Source organism: Medicago truncatula, chromosome 8, assembly GCF_003473485.1.
Source record: "Medicago truncatula cultivar Jemalong A17 chromosome 8, MtrunA17r5.0-ANR, whole genome shotgun sequence".
NCBI classification, from domain to species: Eukaryota; Viridiplantae; Streptophyta; class Magnoliopsida; order Fabales; family Fabaceae; genus Medicago; species Medicago truncatula.
In genome coordinates this window covers 33425464-33444753 of record NC_053049.1, presented here as the reverse complement: position 1 = coordinate 33444753, position 19290 = coordinate 33425464, and the positions used below count along the sequence as shown (strand labels likewise).

General features: G+C 33.9%; 2 protein-coding genes and 1 long non-coding RNA gene across 6 annotated transcripts; 2 read left to right on the top strand and 1 right to left on the bottom strand.

Moving 5' to 3' along the window:
- Positions 1–1037: 1037 nt before the first annotated feature.
- Positions 1038–5803, top strand: LOC11440528 (glutamate receptor 3.6). Of its 3 annotated transcripts, none has more exons than XM_003629057.4 (7): positions 1038–1459; positions 1756–2050; positions 2427–3778; positions 3863–4140; positions 4307–4338; positions 4438–4844; positions 5018–5803. In XM_003629057.4, exons 2-7 carry the CDS (start codon positions 1780–1782, stop codon positions 5501–5503), a joined length of 2826 nt encoding a protein of 941 aa, XP_003629105.2. In that variant the 5' UTR covers positions 1038–1459; positions 1756–1779; the 3' UTR covers positions 5504–5803. The 3 variants fall into 3 exon arrangements, with proteins under 3 accessions (XP_003629105.2, XP_024629374.1, XP_039684694.1); XM_024773606.2 differs by having other exon boundaries at positions 1753–2050; XM_039828760.1 differs by lacking the exon at positions 1038–1459 and having other exon boundaries at positions 1909–2050; positions 2435–3778.
- A 167-nt stretch (positions 5804–5970) lies between these two features.
- Positions 5971–7417, top strand: LOC120577414 (uncharacterized). The gene is made up of 2 exons (XR_005643482.1): positions 5971–6270; positions 6672–7417. It is a non-coding gene; the product is annotated as an uncharacterized lncRNA (long non-coding RNA).
- Positions 7418–7986: 569 nt separating this feature from the next.
- On the bottom strand, positions 7987–17119 carry LOC11418562 (serine/threonine-protein kinase/endoribonuclease IRE1a). 2 transcript variants are annotated; one of them, XM_039829601.1, is made up of 7 exons: positions 16817–17119; positions 15653–15902; positions 13060–14351; positions 12059–12231; positions 11101–11347; positions 9292–9598; positions 7987–8428 (listed from the first exon to the last, which is right to left on the bottom strand). In XM_039829601.1, exons 1-7 carry the CDS (start codon positions 16873–16875, stop codon positions 8297–8299), a joined length of 2460 nt encoding a protein of 819 aa, XP_039685535.1. In that variant the 5' UTR covers positions 16876–17119; the 3' UTR covers positions 7987–8296. The 2 variants fall into 2 exon arrangements, with proteins under 2 accessions (XP_039685535.1, XP_003629104.2); XM_003629056.4 differs by having other exon boundaries at positions 16821–17119.
- Positions 17120–19290: the final 2171 nt, after the last annotated feature.

Sequence of the window (19290 nt, the reverse complement as noted above, 5' to 3'; positions counted from 1 at the left end):
AGAAATTTTTACTTTTTAACAGCCAAATATGTACTATTAGAGCACTTTTTTTTATAGTGATAGGGTTTGAACCTCATACCTTACATATATTATACAATGTATTTATCTACCGAGTTAAGCTCACAAGAACGGATTGAGCGCTGATATAGCACAATAGATGCTAAGATTAGGCAAGAACGGTGGTAGAAGTTTACACAACAGCAAACATTCCAAATATATTTTAAATTACCTGAAATCAACATCTGAATTCTGAACCAATAAAAATTGGACTTGATTTGGTTCAATTTGTATCCGCATAAAATTGAAAAAAGAAAAAAAAAACTGAACTAGTTTAATTAGTTTTAAGTTAAATCTTCAGATTTATTAGACCGCTAATTTGGTTTTAGTGGTCCCCGTTGGCCAATAGTGGCCATATTTGAAAGAAAAATTAGCCACAGTTTTATTGAAGGAGTCCCACATTTTTTGAGTTTTTTTTTCTTTTGTTAACATTTTTCGACTAATTGAGATGACTTTTGAAAGTGAGATTAAAGTATATTCAATATGATATCTTAATCGGGTTACAAATGACAAAATGAGAATTAGACCAATGATACATGTTTGCCATGAATAATGATAATTTGTGTTCTTTTTCTTCAAAAAAAAAGATAATTTGTGCCCTTAAAACATAAGTTAAGAAGTTAAATGTAAAATTATTTTTTAGAAACTGTATATTCAATAAAGTATTATAAAAGTTTAAATATTTATATTTTCAATACAAAATTTATTATTTATTTTATAGATCCTTAACTTGCATTTTTAGGGTACAAGTTAACATAACCTTAATATACATGGTACATGTGTTTTGCCGACTCATTTAATATGTTTAACTAAACATATGAACCACGGTTGAAATAAAATAAAAACCATGATTAAGACCTGTCAGAAGATCCAACCATACATGAACCTTAGATTTTTGTGTCATTATTATTATAAGAACAAAAATTGTTTAGCCATCAAAATTCTTTATCCACTCAAAAGTTCAGCTTCAGCAATTAACACCAACTTCATGGCAACAACTCCATGTGTTTTTCTCGTTTTCCACACAAGACAAGTGGGTAAAGAACATAGCATAACACAAGTTCACATCATATTATTCAACATATGTTTGTAAATCCAACCCCTAAGATATTATATTTGATACCAAGGGTGAAAGGGTCCCTCATTATTAGCCTTTTGATAATAATAATAAGCAAAAGTTAAAGAAATAATAACATTCCACCATTCATTTTCATACATATTTTATTTTCCACACAAACCAACTTTTACATTTCCTTTTTTAAGATCTACCCTTTTCTTACTGTCCAAAAATATAGTCCAATCATTCAACTTCATTTCTGATTTTGCCTCCTTCTTCCAGTTAAAGTTTGAAATGAATATGAAGTTTTCTGCTAAATATTGGCATCAGCTAATCAAACTTTAGGTATATTAATCTTTTTGAGTAAAGTCATATTCTTATTCACATGCTGTTAATTGTTATAATAATGAGAAGCACTTTACTGCTTTATTCTTTCCCTGGTTGGTTTTGAGTATGATATGTGTTTTGCATCTGTGTTCTCTGTTCATGTTATTATCTTCCAAATATAGAGAGAAAAATAAGGTTACTGTAAAAATAGGCCATGAAAAAATTAGTGTTTTTTTTTTATGTTTAAGTTTCTGTGCAATATATGTATCCTTTCTGAGATGAATGGTTAATTTCTTTACTTATTTGTTTAGCAGGGTGATTGTTAAGAAATTGCAACCATGATTAGAGTTTGGTTTGTGGTGTTGATGGTTCTCTACAATTTGATGTTCTCTTCAACTGTGGCTGGCTTGGATAATTCCACAGTACCTCCATTTGTAAATATTGGAGTACTCTACTCTTTCAATACTAGTGTTGGTAGAATGGTGAAAATTGCGGTAGAAGCTGCGGTTGCAGATATAAATTCTGATCCTACTATTCTTGGTAATACTAAGTTGAACCTCTCACTGCAAGAAGATTCAAAATACAGAGGCTTTTTGAGCATTGCTGAGGGTAATTCCATCATAATACTCCTAGCTTTTCTGTTTGTTTAAATGTTAAATTTCTTCCTGTTTGGATAAGTAGTTTAGTTAAGCTTATCATATAAGTTTTTTTGTATAATTTATTTCAATAACAAGATATAAAATAAAATCAAACTGCTTTTAAATAAGTTATAAGCTGTTTTTGTAAGCTATCTTTGAGGGCTTATGGAACTAAACTGAAAAATAGCTTATGGACATGTCATAAGTTGTTTCCATAAGCTCTCTCAAACAGACTCACAAATACGTATAGCGGTAGATAAGATCAAATAAGTCAATGAAAATTCAAAACAGACCTCAAGTCTGATATGTTATGATTATTGTATTAAATGCATTGTAATTGTAAACAGCGTTGCAGCTCATGGCGACACAGACTGTGGCGATTATTGGTCCTCAGACGTCTACAACAGCTCATGTCATATCTCATATAGCAAATGAGCTCCAGGTTCCTTTGCTATCATTTACAGCCACTGATCCTACTCTTTCTTCGCTTCAATTCCCGTTCTTTTTGAGAACTTCTTTCAATGACATTTTTCAAATGACTGCAATAGCAGACATTGTTAGCCACTATGGTTGGAGAGAGGTTATCACAGTCTATGGTGATGACGACCATGGGAGGAATGGAATTAGTGCGTTGGGGGATAAGCTTGCTGAGAGGCGTTGCAAGATCTCGTTTAAAGCAGCAATGACTCCTGACGCAACGAGTGAGGAGATTACTGATGTGCTAGTTCAGGTTGCCCTGGCAGAATCTCGGATTATTGTTCTGCACACAAGTACTGCTTGGGGTCCAAAGGTGTTGAGTGTGGCGAAGTCTCTTGGAATGTTGCAAAATGGTTATGTCTGGATAGCTACTACTTTTCTCACATCTTATATTGACATAGATAGTCCTCTCTCTTCAGATGAAATGGATAACATTCAAGGAGTTCTAACACTAAGAATGTACATACCGGATTCTAAGCTCAAAAGATCGTTCATTTCTCGGTGGACCAATTTGACTAGTGGAAAGACGGCAAATGGTCCTCTTGGTTTAAGTACTTATGGTATCTTTGCATATGATACTATTTATGTGCTTGCCCGTGCCCTTGATACATTTCTGAAACAAGGAAACCAAATTACGTTTTCGAGCGATCCAAAGTTAAATCAACCACGTGGAGACAGCTTGCATCTTGACGCTGTGAAAATTTTCAATGAGGGAAATCTGTTACGTAAAAGTATATATGAGGTTAACATGACTGGTGTAACAGGTCCATTCAGGTATACACCTGATGGAAACCTTGCAAATCCAGCATATGAGATCATCAATGTGATCGGAACAGGGACTCGCAGGGTCGGTTATTGGTCTAATTACTCTGGATTATCAGTTATTCCTCCAGAAACACTTTATTCAAAACCGCCTAATCGTTCCATTGATAATCAAAAGCTACTCACGGTCTTTTGGCCAGGAGAAACAACCCAGAGACCACGCGGTTGGGTTTTTCCGAACAATGGAAAGCTATTAAAAATCGGAGTACCTAGAAGGACTAGTTACCGTGAATTTGTTTCTCAGGTACAATCCACTGACACGTTCAAGGGATTCTGCATTGATGTATTTCTTTCTGCAGTAAACTTGTTACCTTATGCTGTCCCCTATAAGTTTGTTCCATATGGTGATGGTCAAAACAACCCTAGTAATACTGAGCTTGTGCGTCTGATCACTGCCGGTGTGAGTATCGTTCCAATAATTTTCACGTAAGTTTGGATGTTTTATATTACTTTTCTGAGACTACATTTTGTCTTTACTATACAGGTCTTTGATGCTGCAGTAGGTGACATCACAATTACTACAGAGAGAACAAAGATGGTGGATTTTACTCAGCCATTTATTGAGTCTGGCCTAGTGGTAGTAGCATCGGTTAAGAAGACGGATTCAAATGCTTGGGCATTTTTGACACCATTTACACCAATGATGTGGACTGTAACTGCTATCTTTTTCCTACTAGTGGGAGCTGTTGTTTGGATTCTAGAGCATAGACTGAATGATGATTTTAGAGGACCTCCTAAAAAACAAGTAGCCACAATTTTGTGGTAATCAAATCGGGTCTCTCTCTATTTTATCATATTGAACCTTTTTGGAATTGGAACCCAAGCTATGTTGCTGATGCATGCAATAATTATGTATCAATGTTACAGTTTGTCAACTGAAATTACTTACAGCTACATGTTTGTAACTTATTTGTGTTTTACTTTGCAGGTTTAGCTTTTCAACTATGTTCTTCGCTCACAGTAAGTGCCATTTCTCTGTCTTCTGTGACACTAATGGTCCGTATATCAGTGCTAGCAACTTCGAGTAAATATATTTTCTCTTTTTTCCATACAATGTAGGGGAAAATACCGTGAGCACTCTTGGTCGTTTTGTCGTGCTTATATGGCTATTTGTAGTTCTAATAATTAACTCGAGTTACACAGCAAGCCTGACTTCAATCCTCACAGTGCAACAACTTTCTTCACCTATTAAAGGCATTGAAAGTTTAGTAAATAGCAAAGAGCCTGTTGGTTACTTGCAGGGTTCCTTTTCCCGGTCTTATTTGATTGACGAAATCGGTATTCATGAATCGAGATTAGTTCCTATGAAAACACCTGAAGAAACTATGAAGGCACTGGAGAAAGGTCACCAGAACGGTGGTATTGCTGCATATGTTGATGAGCGTGCTTACATAGAGCTCTTCCTTTCTAGCCGGTGTGATTTTAGTATTGTCGGTCAAGAGTTTACCAGAAATGGTTGGGGATTTGTAAGTATCTCCATACACAGACTCCTAATTGTCTTTTCAGTGCTTGGTCTTTGCAATTTATTTTGGAATCAGGGCATGCTTTTTTCTTTTACCTTTCTGTTTTCCTAAAGAAAGAGTACATGCACTTTTCGCTTGAAATTTTAATCGATGCAGCAATTCATTTTTTTTTTCAGGCCTTTCCACCAGACTCACCATTAGCAGTTGACCTGTCAACTGCCATTTTGGAGTTGGCAGAAAGTGGAGATTTACAAAGGATCCATGACAAATGGCTTTTAAGCAGTGCTTGTAGATCACAAGGTGCAAAGCTTGAAGTGGACAGACTCAATCTCAGAAGCTTTTGGGGCCTTTATCTAGTTTGTGGTTTGGCATGTTTCCTTGCTCTCCTAATATATTTTATTCAGACCTTGAGGCAGTACAAGAAACACAGTCCAGACGAAATAGATTCTTCTGGCCAAGGTTCAGGATCTTCGCGTCTGCGGACGTTTCTTTCATTCGTAGATGAAAAAGAAGCGATAGTTAAAAACCGCTCAAAGAGAAGGCAAATGGAAAGGATATCATATAGAAGCACAAGTGAGGTTGGATCAAACATCACCTCCAATAAAGATTTTTCTCGGTCATCAACATCGTTAAACAGAATTGATTCTCCTAATATAGTCTGACCAACTTTGCCCAGAATTGATTCTCTTAATATAGTCTGACCAACTGCTGCCCATTTTTATGTACCTTAATGAATTTGGATCCACTGCAGTCAAACCTGCATCACTATTGCAGCTGCTGGGTTCATACTACATTTCTTTTACTTTTTCAGTAAATATATTTGTAAGATATATCATCTGTGTCTGACTGTAGGTTAATGTACGGGTGTAGAACAAGATCCCTTTCTAATTTTTATTCTTACTTGTAGTTACTGTAGTATATATAGCCTCTGTTTGGTTTGGCTTTTGCAAAGCCAGAATCAATTCTGGAGCATTTCAAAAGCAATTCTGCAATATTTAACATGTTTGGTTTGGCTTTTCAAAATAGCTTTTATCCTCCAAAAGCAATTCTAGTTGAAGCTACAATTCCTAGCTTCTTACTTTCCTAGAATCAATTCTACACCCTCAATTCTATTAATTCCATCCCTGCCCTCATTAATTTTTCTAACCCTTCTCCAACCGAATTTTTTCTTTCTGCAGTCTTATTAAAATAAATGTTGGTGAAGAGAATAACATTTATTTTCTGCAGTCTTAACTCTCAATTCTATTAATTCCATTCCCCCTTCACAGTCCACTTTTCTCAACCATAATTCAACCACCCTTCCCAAATTTAATCCAAAAATTTATTACCATCAGCTTATATAACAACATCATCTCCTACAAGGAAAAATTGTGGTGAAGAGAACAACAAGAAGAAAAAATTCTGCTCAAAAGATAACAACAACAACAAGGTAATTTGTCATTTTTGAGTGATTTTAACTTTTATTTGCTTACTTGTTGTACCAAAATCACACTTTTTTCTTTGTTGCAATGCTTATAAAATTTGTTTGGTTCCATAAATTAGTACCTCTTATTAATTTATACAAAGGAAAAATATTGCTGCATTGTATGTGTTTGATAAAATGTCTCTTAGAAATTAGTGTTTTTTTGTGGGTAATTTGGTACTGGTTTACTTGTTTTTTGCTGTTTTTCTGTATTTTAGCATGAAGTTTGTATCAGATTGTTTGTTCAATGCGAAACTAATTAACAATATGTGTGTATAAATAACAAAGTGTGATCAATAAAGTGTAAAAGTGTTTTTTGAGATTATTTTCTTCTCACATACGAATACTCTTGATTTTTTACCCTCAAGGTATGTGTGATCAATAAAGGGTAAAAGTGTTTTTTGAAACATATCACAAACAATATCCAGCAACTCAACAACAAAACCCTCATCATGTTCTTCAATATGCATCTATAGATAGGTAGTGTTGGCTCATTTTATCTTTTATTTTTCCTATCATACTTTGTGTACATAGCATTATGGCTACGCAAAGGAAAGTTTCCGCGGATCCTCCTTCAAGTAATGATAAGGGTACATTGGTCCATATAGATGTGAACGATATCATCTTCCTGAATTTAGGCGTTCTAACGGATTCGCAAATCATAATGAAGTATTTAATTATTATCACTCTAGTTTAAGGTGCACAATAGAAAGAACTTTTGGGGTATGGAAGAACAGATTTGCAATCCTACGTCGAATGCCTAAGTTTAAATTTGAGACTCAAGTTCAAATAGTTGTCGCAACAATGGCTATACACAACTTTATCCGAAGGAAGGCAGAAAATGATATGGATTTTAATGTTTATGAAGATGAAAGCACAGTCATTCATCATGATGATAGCTCATCTAACTTGGATCAATCACAAGTTTTAAATGTAGTTTCGTCGTCAGAGATGGATCGCGTTCGAAACATAATCCGCAATGAAATTATTGAGCACAGGCAAAATAATTAGTATTGTACTTTAAATTATTATATCAATATTTTAGTACTATAATACACATTATGTTAGTTTTGTAATAATATTTTAATACTCTATTGCACTTTAAATTCTATTATCTATTTGTAATTTTTATTTTCATGATGTTAGTATTGTAATACCTTATATTTTAGGACTATATTGCACTTAATTATCTTAATTTAGTAATTTCTATTTATTTGTATTTAACTATGTCTATTTTGGTAATTATACATTCAAAAGTAATTTTGATCAAAACTATCCAAACAACAATCATTCTGTTTAATTAATTCTGCATTATTGCATCCAAACATAAATCAATTCTGTCAGAATCAATTCTGTCAAAATCAATTCTTTCAGAATCAATTCTGTCAGAATCAATTCTACACACCTCAGAACCAAACACACACATAATTTAAAACGGCGTCATCCAATCCAATTACTATTGAAAATGTAATATACCAATTGGGGATTCCATCTCTTAGATTGTAGCATAACAGTTGATATTTACTCGACACAGTAGATCTTTAGGTATCTGACATAACTGATATCACAATGTAAGTGTTTGTGCTATATATAATTAATTATAAATAGAGGAAATTTATTTACTTAACTGTTATTTTTTTAGTTCTGAGACGGTAAAAAGCAAATTAAAAACATTCGCTCAAGTGTCTTAACTTGGCCATGCATGATAAATTGACCTACTCAGTCGAAATATTAAAACCCTCAATGCTAGAATCAAGAGTTAACGGTAGCATGCATTTCTACACATTTGTAGCAAATTGGTGGAAAAAGTGAAAGTTAAAAAGGCGCGGCTTAGATTGATCAGTGACAATATAAACACATTTACACATAAATCATTGCTTTTAATAAAATATATACATAATCTGCTTCATGCTGCAACCAGTTTTCCCCATATGATCTATTTTCATATGGGGAAAACACCTTTGAAAACAGTCTTCCTTGCATAATCATCATTTTAAAAATACCTTTGAAAACACTCTTCCTCCTTGCAATGCTTGCATATAACATTATACACTTCAATCAAGAGTCTTGGGTATCGGTTTGCAAAGTAGTCATCGTATCCTTCAGGAACAGGTCCAACTAGTTCCTGAAAAGCCAATAAGAAATTAGAAGCCCATATATGTTGATGGATAGCTTTCACGACCTAGAGTAAAGATGTCCAACTTATGCATGAGTTATCAGTATTAATTTTTCATGCGAAACACATCTGTAACAAGAATAATTCTAGTTTTAGGTACACGTACTTTTCTGGGTCCTCACATGTTAGTTCTTGAGGTATTTACATACCTCTGATTATTCTTTGAAAGCATTTGAATGAAAGATAAGCCGAAAAAAACTTACAGATATAACATAAACTATTTTCATCAACTTTTCCAAACATCTGTAGTAAGATAATCCCAAATACACTCTTCCAAACACCCACATTAAAATGCTAATAAAGAGGATTTGTTGTGTTTAGTTGAAGGAATAAGAGGATGACTTGAAAGGGGGAATCAGATAATTGGTTGTATAGACAACCATGGCGGGTAAGTTAATAAGCCGCTGAAACATCAATCGCTAATAAATGTTACACCGTTATTAGCAAATCTCATCGGCTAGGAAACTTGAAGCTGAATCCACCCCATGGGTTTTGAAGTCGTTTAGCGTTATTTATCCCCGTGTACACAGGTTGGGTGCTGAGTTAAGGCCTTAAGGGCCAATCCAGCCCACACACCACATAGATGTAAAACCTATAACTGAATTTCATAATTGGTTGTTTATATTTTAGTTTTCAAGATGTCTTTATTCACTTCATTAAACTCTATATACAGGTAGAAGAAACTAACATGATTTTAAATTATGGTAGTCTGCATTATGATTATGATATATAAACACATACATATATATTTATCATCTATCATGGGAATGAAAAAAATAAATCTATTAAATGCTACTAGTCCAAGAAAGTACCTGGATTTGTGGTGGCAATTCTCCATAATGATTTAGTTTGTTTCTCATAACCCGCAACAAGTCTCGAACACTGTTGAAGTTATAACGCCGGTAACGACCAATGTTAACAATGAAAGCTGGTTCCATCTTTTCATCCCACTTACCACCTAAGGCCGTTGCGGCAATGCTTTCTAAGTCCCTCAAAAGATCAGAACTATGAAGATATCTATCTTCCAGTTCCACCCTGTCACTGGTGTCACGTAAAAATGAAAGTCTCGTCTCGGAATTCCAGAAAAAAGGATGCTGCAACACTTCAGTCGCTTTCGGTCTGGAAATAAAGGAAATAATTTCTTAAATGAAATTTCTAGCTTGCAATCAGAATTATAAATAAAAAAGATAGAGATATAACACAATTCACGGACTTCTACCCTAAGGCTAAGGTTTTTAGGAGAGTTGATCTTTGGCAACAATATAGATTCAGTCCCTCATTATTGGAGCTATCATACAGTCTCTCTAATCTTAATTTAAGCAATCAAATGTTTCTATTTGTCAAGTTTTTTCAATCATGTGAAAGTGATAGCATCTGTGACTCTTTATAACAGAAGCAGCAGAAACGATAGAGTTCGGTGGCTGACAATACCTATATTGTTGAATGCCCTAAAGTGCCAACCATAAAAATTAACACCTTTGCTTTATGATTGTTGAAGTTAATGAGATTTAGAAAAAAGAAGAGAAATAATGACTTTGAATATGATAATAATGTAATATGATTGATTTACTTTATACCAATACTAATTTGATACAAAAAACTAAACACAAACTCCTATTTATAGAAATACAAAGCTCCTGCTCCTAAATAAATTGGGAAAACAGGAAACAAACCATGATAATAACCATGTAATACAACAACAACCAAGCCTCATCCCACTAAGTGGGATCGGCTAATAACTATGTAATATGAAAACTAGTTTTAAGTTATAATCTAAGATACTACATGATCATAAACTGATCCTGGGAGATAAACTAGGATACACAGACATAATATCAAAGATATTGTAACATATTTTTTTATATTCTAACATTACCCTTCAATCTAAAGCTTAAAGAACTTTAAACTTTTTACAAATATACCCTTCAAAAGAGAAAATATAACAACCAAGAAATATAAACCATGAAGACTGCCAGAAATATAACCAATAAGGTTTATGCCAAAAAACACGAAACCAATCAACCAACTGAAGAAACAGTTGAAAATTTCGACAAAAACCAATAAGTCAAAATGAAATGACATTGAGTAAGATTTTGTCCTTAGCCTAAAAAAAACCAACATAAGTGTGGAACAGGTATTGATATTTTCTGTGACCGGTGTTTGCAGCGCAGCGTTGGCCATGGTCGGACTACATAGTGATTTGGCTTAAGACGAGACTCAGACAGCAAAAAACAACAAAGAAGCAAAATATCATACCAGACAGAAATACACAGTAGCAATCTAGAGACTGAAATTATAATGAAATAGCATAGTTTCAATTTAACCTATTCTGATAAATCCTAGTCTTGGCTTAAAATAGGACCTCCCGAAATCAGCAGACCAATAAAAAAAACTACAATAGATTAATGTTATCAAAATAGGGCATCACTCTTGCATCTTAAATTATTATACATAATATTAATAGGTATATTCGTATGAACTTTTAGCCTTAAGTTATTACTCATAATATTAATTGATATGTTCGTATGAACTCTGAGCAAATCATAGCAGATGCAACACTGTGAAGGTATGAGAAGATATATTTCCATCCTCCAAACACACAATGAATGACAATGCTTTACCTTAGATTAGGGTCAGGGTTTAATAAACAGCTAATAAGATCCTCAGCTTCCGGAATGAACTGCACTAAGAAAAGATTTTTTCGGTTGTTCACGATATTGATATCACGCTCAAGATGCTGTCCAAATGGATGTTTTCCCCCAGTCATACAGAAAAAAAGAATACAACCTAAATTGAATATATCCACAGCTCGTGTTTGGCGTCCTTGAACAAGCTGCTCTGGGGCTTGCCAACCTGAACTGCCCCCACCTGCAATTAAGCCATTAAACCTTAATGCAAGAAGAATAAACTTATTAAAGTACAATATAAAGAGAAAAGGTCAATGAATTTGGAAAGAGAAAGAAGAGAAACAACTCTGAAGAACATTAGATTGGATCGATAATTATTACTGAAAAGAAGGAATGAGAATTTTGTCAAACCAAACAGCATAAGTCCACTAATAAAATTAGACTACCAAAATTAATTAAATAAGTAAACATACAAGGAAGGGAAATAAAATTAGAAACCAACTAGTTAGACTATTTCTTTAGTTAGATGGCTAGTTGCGTCCACAATAAATTATAGTAAAAGCAAAGTATTATCTTAGGTGGTTCGGTTCAAGCATGGGTGGCAGAGACCCGTTGAGGCACCGATAAGGAGGGTAGAAAAACAAGGCCAAATCATTAAGAGAAATTTCATATCAATAGCATATCATTAAATAGGATCCATGATAGGACATTATGTCATCATTTAATAGATATAGTCAACCCCACCTAGTTTGGAAAAAGTTTTGGCTGTTAATGTTCCAAGACATGTTTAAGATAAACCGAGACAATTAAAGTACTCTGAAGATATTAAGAGATATCTAACAATCACTGTATTGTAATTTACAGATGCTAATCTCATGCTAGACATAATTGAACATTCACGTGGTAAATGCTAGGAAATGCAAACAATTTTTAAATTCTCCCTAGTGCTTACCAGTAGCACTATGACCCAAAGAGGACATGTTATCAAGAAGACGTTTGCTAATGCCCATGTCAGAAAGCTTTGCACATAAGGATCTTTCCTTGATTAATAGAACATTTTGGGGTTTCAAATCTCGATGTATAATTCCTAGTTCATGCAAATGAACAACCCCGGCAACAATATCCCTAAGTTGCAAAACAAAAATAGAAGTTAGTTTATAATAAAAATGTGTAAAATAAACTACACTTACAATGTGAGCATCCAACTAAAGTAAGAACTTTCATTAAATGAAGGTTTATCTTAAATTTCAACTTCAAATAACTTAGATCAACTGCAAGAATCCATATGGAATCTAAATAGGTTTTTCCTTAGTCATCCTTTTTATTCACTATTATGCTTTCCTCCAACCTTGGACTATCATATTTTATTACCTTCATTTTATGTCATCCATGGTCCCCTCTATCCCCTTGGATTCTCCTACCATTACATTGTACAGCGAAATTGTTATCGTAAATTTTGCATCATCTTCTACTTACTCAATTTACCTCAACCTTATATGTTAAATCCAATATCCTCATTTACAACACAACCTTTTCTTTTACAGTCATCTTTCCTTAGTTGCAGCAATTCTCCAGCACATCAACACCAACAAGGTGCATTTGTTAAGCCTAAAACCAAGCTACACTATAAAACCATTACTTCTAATCTCAAACTATATTTATTAGCTGTTCCCTAAAACTTCACTGTTAAAAATTTCAAACTTAAATTGAAACATTAAGTGCATGTGAATTCTAAGCAGACACCACCCCAGTTTCCCACAATGGAGCATATCACTCCTCCAAGCATCAGATATCTCACTAGTCAGCAAAATCTAGTAGGATAATTTGGTAAGGTTTTGCCAACTAATATAATGTGTTCTTCACCTAGGAATTTCCAGAATTCAACCTGGTCCAATATCATTCACTAAATATGTCCTTAAATAAATCATCAAATCAAGAAGAAATAATACAAACCTCATCAATTTCAGTAGTAGAGGTGATGGATAGCCATTTTCTTTCCAAAGATATTGTGTAGTATCATTCCCTGTCTCCATTTGGCTCTTTATCAAACATATGAATGCTTGGTCCTTCCTAAAACCAGAATTTTCTGATGTATCTGAATAAATTTGAATCAAATCGTCTAAGTTGCAAATACAACGTTCCAGTGCAAGGTAAATAAAATCTTGATCATGCTCCACCCCATGCCATCGGACAATGTTTGGATGATAGTCAGACACAATGAGGTTTTGGATTTCTTTAGAGGCTACACTATGATGAGCTTTGACAAGCCGCTTGACTGCAACTGATCGGCCTTCATATCTTCCATCAAAGATAATGGTACCATTACTTCCTATAGCAATCTCTTTATTTGAAACGAATAATTTGCCGATTCTTCGTCCATCAATACCTTCATCAACTTGATTAAAGTTCGGCCATACTTCTCTATCATTCTTAAACACCTTCACAAAAATAAAGTAGATGATGACTGAAATGCCCAAAACCAGACCAAAAACCTTAAACAATACATTAGGTAATGGAGTTGACCATCCACTCTTCTTGTTCAAATTTAAAGCAATCTCAACGAGAGGCTGAAAGAGTTCATCTGTTGTATCATTATTTTGTTGCAGAAAAGGCATAGGAAGCATCATCATATTATCATCATGACCATCGAAAAATCTATCAATATTAGGCTGCAAAGGAATCATCATATCTGAAGTAGGCATTAAGAGTATATCATTTCCATGATAAGCTCCATGTGAACTTTCAGTGATTAAAGGTTCTAGTAGAAAATTCTTTTTCAGGCGAAAGACTTTTTGCATCTCTTGACATGGGTAAGGCATCGTAAAATTGAGACCGCTGACCGAAGGATTTTCATCCTCTACCTCAAATGTAGTATGTTGGCATAATAATACAGCCTCAAATTCAGCTACTCTCAAATTCCATAATACTATTCCTGAGTTGGGGCAAACAGACTTCAGAAAATAATCTGTTCTAAAAATCTTGAGCACCGGCTCTGATGAATTTAGCTTTTCAGGATCAGCAAGAACTTTATTATCTGCATTGGCGATGCTTCTAGCGGTCTTCCTATCATCACTCAAAGGTGCGGAAGCATTATCAGGATCAGGCTTGGCATGGATTCGAATGATCGACCCAGTTTTAGCTTCAACTTCAAACAAAGTGATTTCTCTATATCCAAGTATAATTGCTCCATCATGTGAGATGGTAGGTGTACGAGGTACAAATTCTGCAATAGATTCTGAGATTCTCTGCAAACATGATAAACAATCAACAGAATCACAGATCTCCTCAGAAGAAGAAGAAAAACATCAATCACAAATCTCCTCAGGAAAAAAAAAAAAGAATAAACAACACTTAGATAGTTAGATATACATAACACTGGAACAAATTGGCAATGAAAATATTATACATTTTTTCTACTAACAAAAGGAACCTACTATGTTTTTTATCGATCAGGAGACATTTTAGCATAAGTTATTGTCGGCTACATATATTTGAATAGTGTAGGATAAGAATGAAATTATCTGCTTGTTTTCTCCAGGTATATGTATTAGGACGAAATAAAGAAAGAATAAAAGGTTGACTCAAAACCAACGTGCCACATGAACAACATGAGACCTATTACTCTCACTCACCAAACCGTCCAACGAATTCTCCAGCATCTCTTGTCAACTTCAAAGCATGAAGTTCAATCTAAGACATTGATAGGGTTTCAAATAAGAAGGACCACACAATTAGCCGAATTTCCGTCACAAGGCAAGTATTGCTCCTAAATTTAGATATTGCCAAGTCACAAAAGGATTTTTTTTATTTCTTTTGAGCTTTGACAGAAGTGAGGATTAAATGCAAACCATCGCGATTCTCATATGCACTTAGTAAGTCATGCATTCACCAAAGCCTCCAACTCAAAACCGAAACACAAATCAATTGTGAGAATACACTACAAGATTGAAGATATTTTTTTATGTTTTTCATCAAATAAAAATGAACAATTATTCCAATGTGGATATAAGAATTCTTCAAATATGGTGAGAGGGCCGGAAGTTGGGGCAGCAACAAAAAGGGCCCACATTAAAGAGGGCACATTCTAGGAAGAATTAAGAAGGTCTTGGAGTTAGTTAGTTGCTTAGTTTGTTTGTTAGTTAACGGAGGGAGGTTGCAAGAGGATAGTGGAAAAATGGGGGTTTTAGGAGGCAGAGAGAGAATTATGATAATTATGGTTTATTTAGAAGCTTACTGGGAAGAACGTGTTTAGTCCACTGGGAAGCTTATCTTTCATCGTTTTAATATCTCTTGGAGCTCATTTTTTAATTCAACAATAATAGCAATATATCAAACCAGAATTCTGTTATGGGATTCCTACCACTTTCTATGGTATTCTAATTAAATGCAAAAGACAGATTTCAAATTTTTTATCCACATTCAATCAAGAACAAGGGTAACTTCCTAATGTAACAGTTAAATTCATGATAGTTGTCTTAAACCATTGCAAAAATGCCATAAATACACCAATTACAATTTTGTAACAGATATAAATCAAGATAAATACCATTTTACCGTAGTGCTCGTCGTGCATGTACAATGACCAATCATCCCCACATTCCATAAACCCACTAACTGGCACTGCAGATGCATTTTCTTTACCTTTACCGCGACCCTTATTGATAGGAGCTTGATACGAACTGTAGATCGGCGATCCTGAGCAGAATGACCATATCATCCTCATGGGACCATTCTCATGGTTGGCCACCAAATACATGGTCCCATCTAGTGTGGCAATCAGTGATGTTGCTTGCTTACTGTCAATAAAAAACATTTCACAGCAATAAAAAAGAAGAGTTTTGCTTGTAATTAAGAGCTGATCAAAACAGAAATTATAAGAAGAGAAAGAAAAAAATCCTTTAAAAATCAAACTTAGCAGCACATCGCCAAAAAGATACAAGCCTACAACAATTATGAAAGGTTTTCAGATAAACCAACATTAAACATTTAGAATGTTTAGATCATAGGGCCTGTTTGGATTGTGCTTATGAAAAAGAGCTTATGCAAATAAATAAGCTTTTATGCTAATTCATAAGATCTTACTAACGAAAATTGTAAATTCATAAGTTGTTTTTTCATAAACTGCCTTAACAAATTTATAAATAATACATTAATGCTTCTTTATTTACATAAGCTGCTTTGCATAAGCTCTAAAATAAGCCAATCCAAACGGACAGATGATTGAAAGAGCTTATTTGGTCTTATTTTATGGCATAAGCGCTTAGATAAATATTTGGAAAAACTCGTAAAAACATCATATGATATGGCAATAAATGATTTTTAGCTAGTTTTATTAACCTCGTAAGATAAAGGCAGGCAATCCTCTTTTATTCCCATCCACCCCTAAATAGCTTATCGTATATGAGTGAAGCTCAAATTAAAAACATCACTTATTGAATAAGCACTTAATTAACTTGTCCATCCAAAATTATCCTTAAAAGCTATGCTTACAGTATATGTTGAAACAACCTTATGCTTCTTCACAGCTAACATCATTTGTTTAGAGCATGAATATATGTTTCCCGCCATTTTAAGTTGTGACATACAACATAGCAATCTTGCATGCATGGCAATATATAGTTCGTGTCGTGTCATGTGTGTGATAACTCAACATGTTAAAATGTAAATAAAGAAATAAATAAAAAAAGAAAGGAAAGGAGTATTAGGGAACTGACGGAGGAGGAGGAAGAGAGAGAATGGAGCGTGCTGTTGGAGAGCGAGAAAGGGCATGGATGCAACAACAGTGTTGATTGTAAAGCGAGAAGAAGAAGAAAAGGAACAGAAACCGGAGGAAGAGGAAAAGTTTCATCGGAATGGAATGGAATGGAGAGTAATAAGATAAGGGTTTGTTTATTTATTGGATTGAGAGAAGGAGAACAGCAACAGAGATCATCCAAAGATTCCAACCTTCTTCTGTTCTATTCGTATTCGGCTTGTACATCAAAACTCACGTTACTTAACAATGTTGCTTTTCCTAACCCTCCTCCCAATATACCTTTATTTTTAATATTCAATTATTTTAAAAGAAAATACCAAACACGGCTATTGGGATCATATGAATACTTTTGAATATTTTCAAAATACAATGAGTGAAATATTAACAATAATTAATTTAAATATCCCATTAAAAAAAATATCAAAGAAACCAAGTGTGTGTTTGGTTGTGCAGAAAATAATTGATTTTGATAAAATTTATTTTGGTTAAAAGTAATTCTCATTAGAAATGATATGTGTTTATCCCCGTGAGCTTAGCTCAGTTGGTAGGGATATTGCATATTATATGCCGGAGCCGGGTTCGAATCCCGGACACTCCACTTCTCCACAATTAAATTGTGTGAGCTCTAGGCATTTTCAGAGGCAATACAACTCATACATCATTTATACTCAGTCATAAACAAGAAAAATACATTATCTTTTACGGTTGTCGATAATTAAATCAATTCAACATTTCGTTAAAATTACACGAATGTTTGAAATTCATCAAAACATTACAGAGTATACATAATTAAACAACACATTACACATCATTACATAAAATATCTATCGACATTCTACGCATGTGCAAATGGAACAAACACACATATATAATATATTATCTTCAACCATATGTCTAAACATAAGTGAAACGTCACTATCATCACGGATAAGCCATGGCTCATAAATCGCCGTTTTCCACATGTCTTCATCTTTTTCTCCTCCTAGGTCCATGCAAGTCATTTGAGCAAATAAGTGACGTGCATATTGATTTTCACTAAGATACTCAAAATATGTGCTAAGTTGCGCCTTCAAATCATCAAGAGTGTCGGTCGGGGTTATCATAACCTTAATTATCTTTTTAAAAGCGGAGTATCAAACACGACTTTCAATTTTTGCAACCTCTTACATGTTGACTTACAAAAGCTTTATGAAAAAAAAAAATCATACATTAGAATGAAACGTAATAACCAAGAAAAAAAGTATATCAAATGCGTAAATATTGATAACGAATAAAAAAGTAGTGCACTAGTTCCACTATATAAAAGTCATATTTTCATATATTTATATAAAGGGGTTTGCTACAATAGACCCACTCAATTTCATGAAGGTCTATTTTAGCAACCAACACCTTTTCATTTGGACACAAAAACCCTTGTTTTTTTTTTGGAAAAACTAAAATTAAAGGGCTCAAATGTCATTTTAATTAAAAGGTTAAATTTCTTTTATTTTCTATTTATTTTTATGAGAATTCTTTAGACGCATTCTCTTTCTTCCTTCTGTTTTCTTTACACTTTCTTCCTTCTGTGTTTTTTTTACAGAACTTTCTTCAGTAAACAACCCCCTGTGTGATAATATTGACATTTTTGCATCATTCTCCACAAAGTTTTTCATCATAAGTGGAACTTGCAGCTTATGTATCATGATGAGGGTCAAAGAATAAACACCATAAACATAACAAAGTAAGAATTATGTGACCCATCCAGAATTGTTATGTGGAAGATACGTTGAAGGGAGACTAATATAAATTGGAAATCGATTAGTTTTCTTGTTTCCAATGAAGAGAATCTGTGGTAGATTCATATGATGGTTCTTCTTCATATCCTAATTGAATGTTGGATTCATATGATGAGAGAAGAAAGAAAGTCACGTAAAAAAAAACAATGGACGAAGAAAGATAATGGACTAGAAGATTCTCGTAAAAATAAATAGAAAATAAAAAGAATATTTGAACTTTTAATCAAAATGACATTTGTGCCCTTTAGTTTTTGTTTTCCCAAAAAAAAAGGGGTTTTTGTGTCCAAGTGAAAAAGTGATGGTTGCTAAAATAGACCTTCATGAAAATGAGTGGGTCTATTGTAGCAAATCAATGTTAGTTATATATTGGACACAAAAAATTGGCATTACAATATCGACCTATGTCGGTGTAATTTCTAAAAAAAAAAAAAAAAAAGATTAACACCGAGTGAACTTGAATCTTCTTCATCTTCCCCCAATAACTTCAAATTATTGCTTTGCTTTTTCGAAAGTGTCGCACAAAATAGCTTTAACTTCGTTTGACTCCTTTTTTGGTTGGGGCGGTTTCTCTCCCTTTTCAATAATCATAAGATCTCCGAACCTAGCTTGTTGATCCAAATACTCATCTTCTCAAGTCAATGCATCTTCATTCTT

Bases quoted from the DNA above. Each gene is read 5' to 3' on its own strand.
- LOC11440528 (XM_003629057.4), top strand. From the start codon at position 1,780: ATGATTAGAGTTTGGTTTGTGGTGTTGATGGTTCTCTACAATTTGATG. The intron at 4,141-4,306 runs GTAATCAAATCG...TTTACTTTGCAG, and splicing joins CAAGTAGCCACAATTTTGTG to GTTTAGCTTTTCAACTATGT. The intron at 4,339-4,437 runs GTAAGTGCCATT...CATACAATGTAG, and splicing joins AACTATGTTCTTCGCTCACA to GGGAAAATACCGTGAGCACT.
- LOC11418562 (XM_003629056.4), bottom strand. From the start codon at position 16,954: ATGAAACTTTTCCTCTTCCTCCGGTTTCTGTTCCTTTTCTTCTTCTTC. The intron at 15,903-16,820 runs GTCAGTTCCCTA...TTTTATTGACAG, and splicing joins CTCTCTCTTCCTCCTCCTCC to TAAGCAAGCAACATCACTGA. The intron at 8,429-9,291 runs GTACTTTCTTGG...TTGGCTTTTCAG, and splicing joins AATTGCCACCACAAATCCAG to GAACTAGTTGGACCTGTTCC.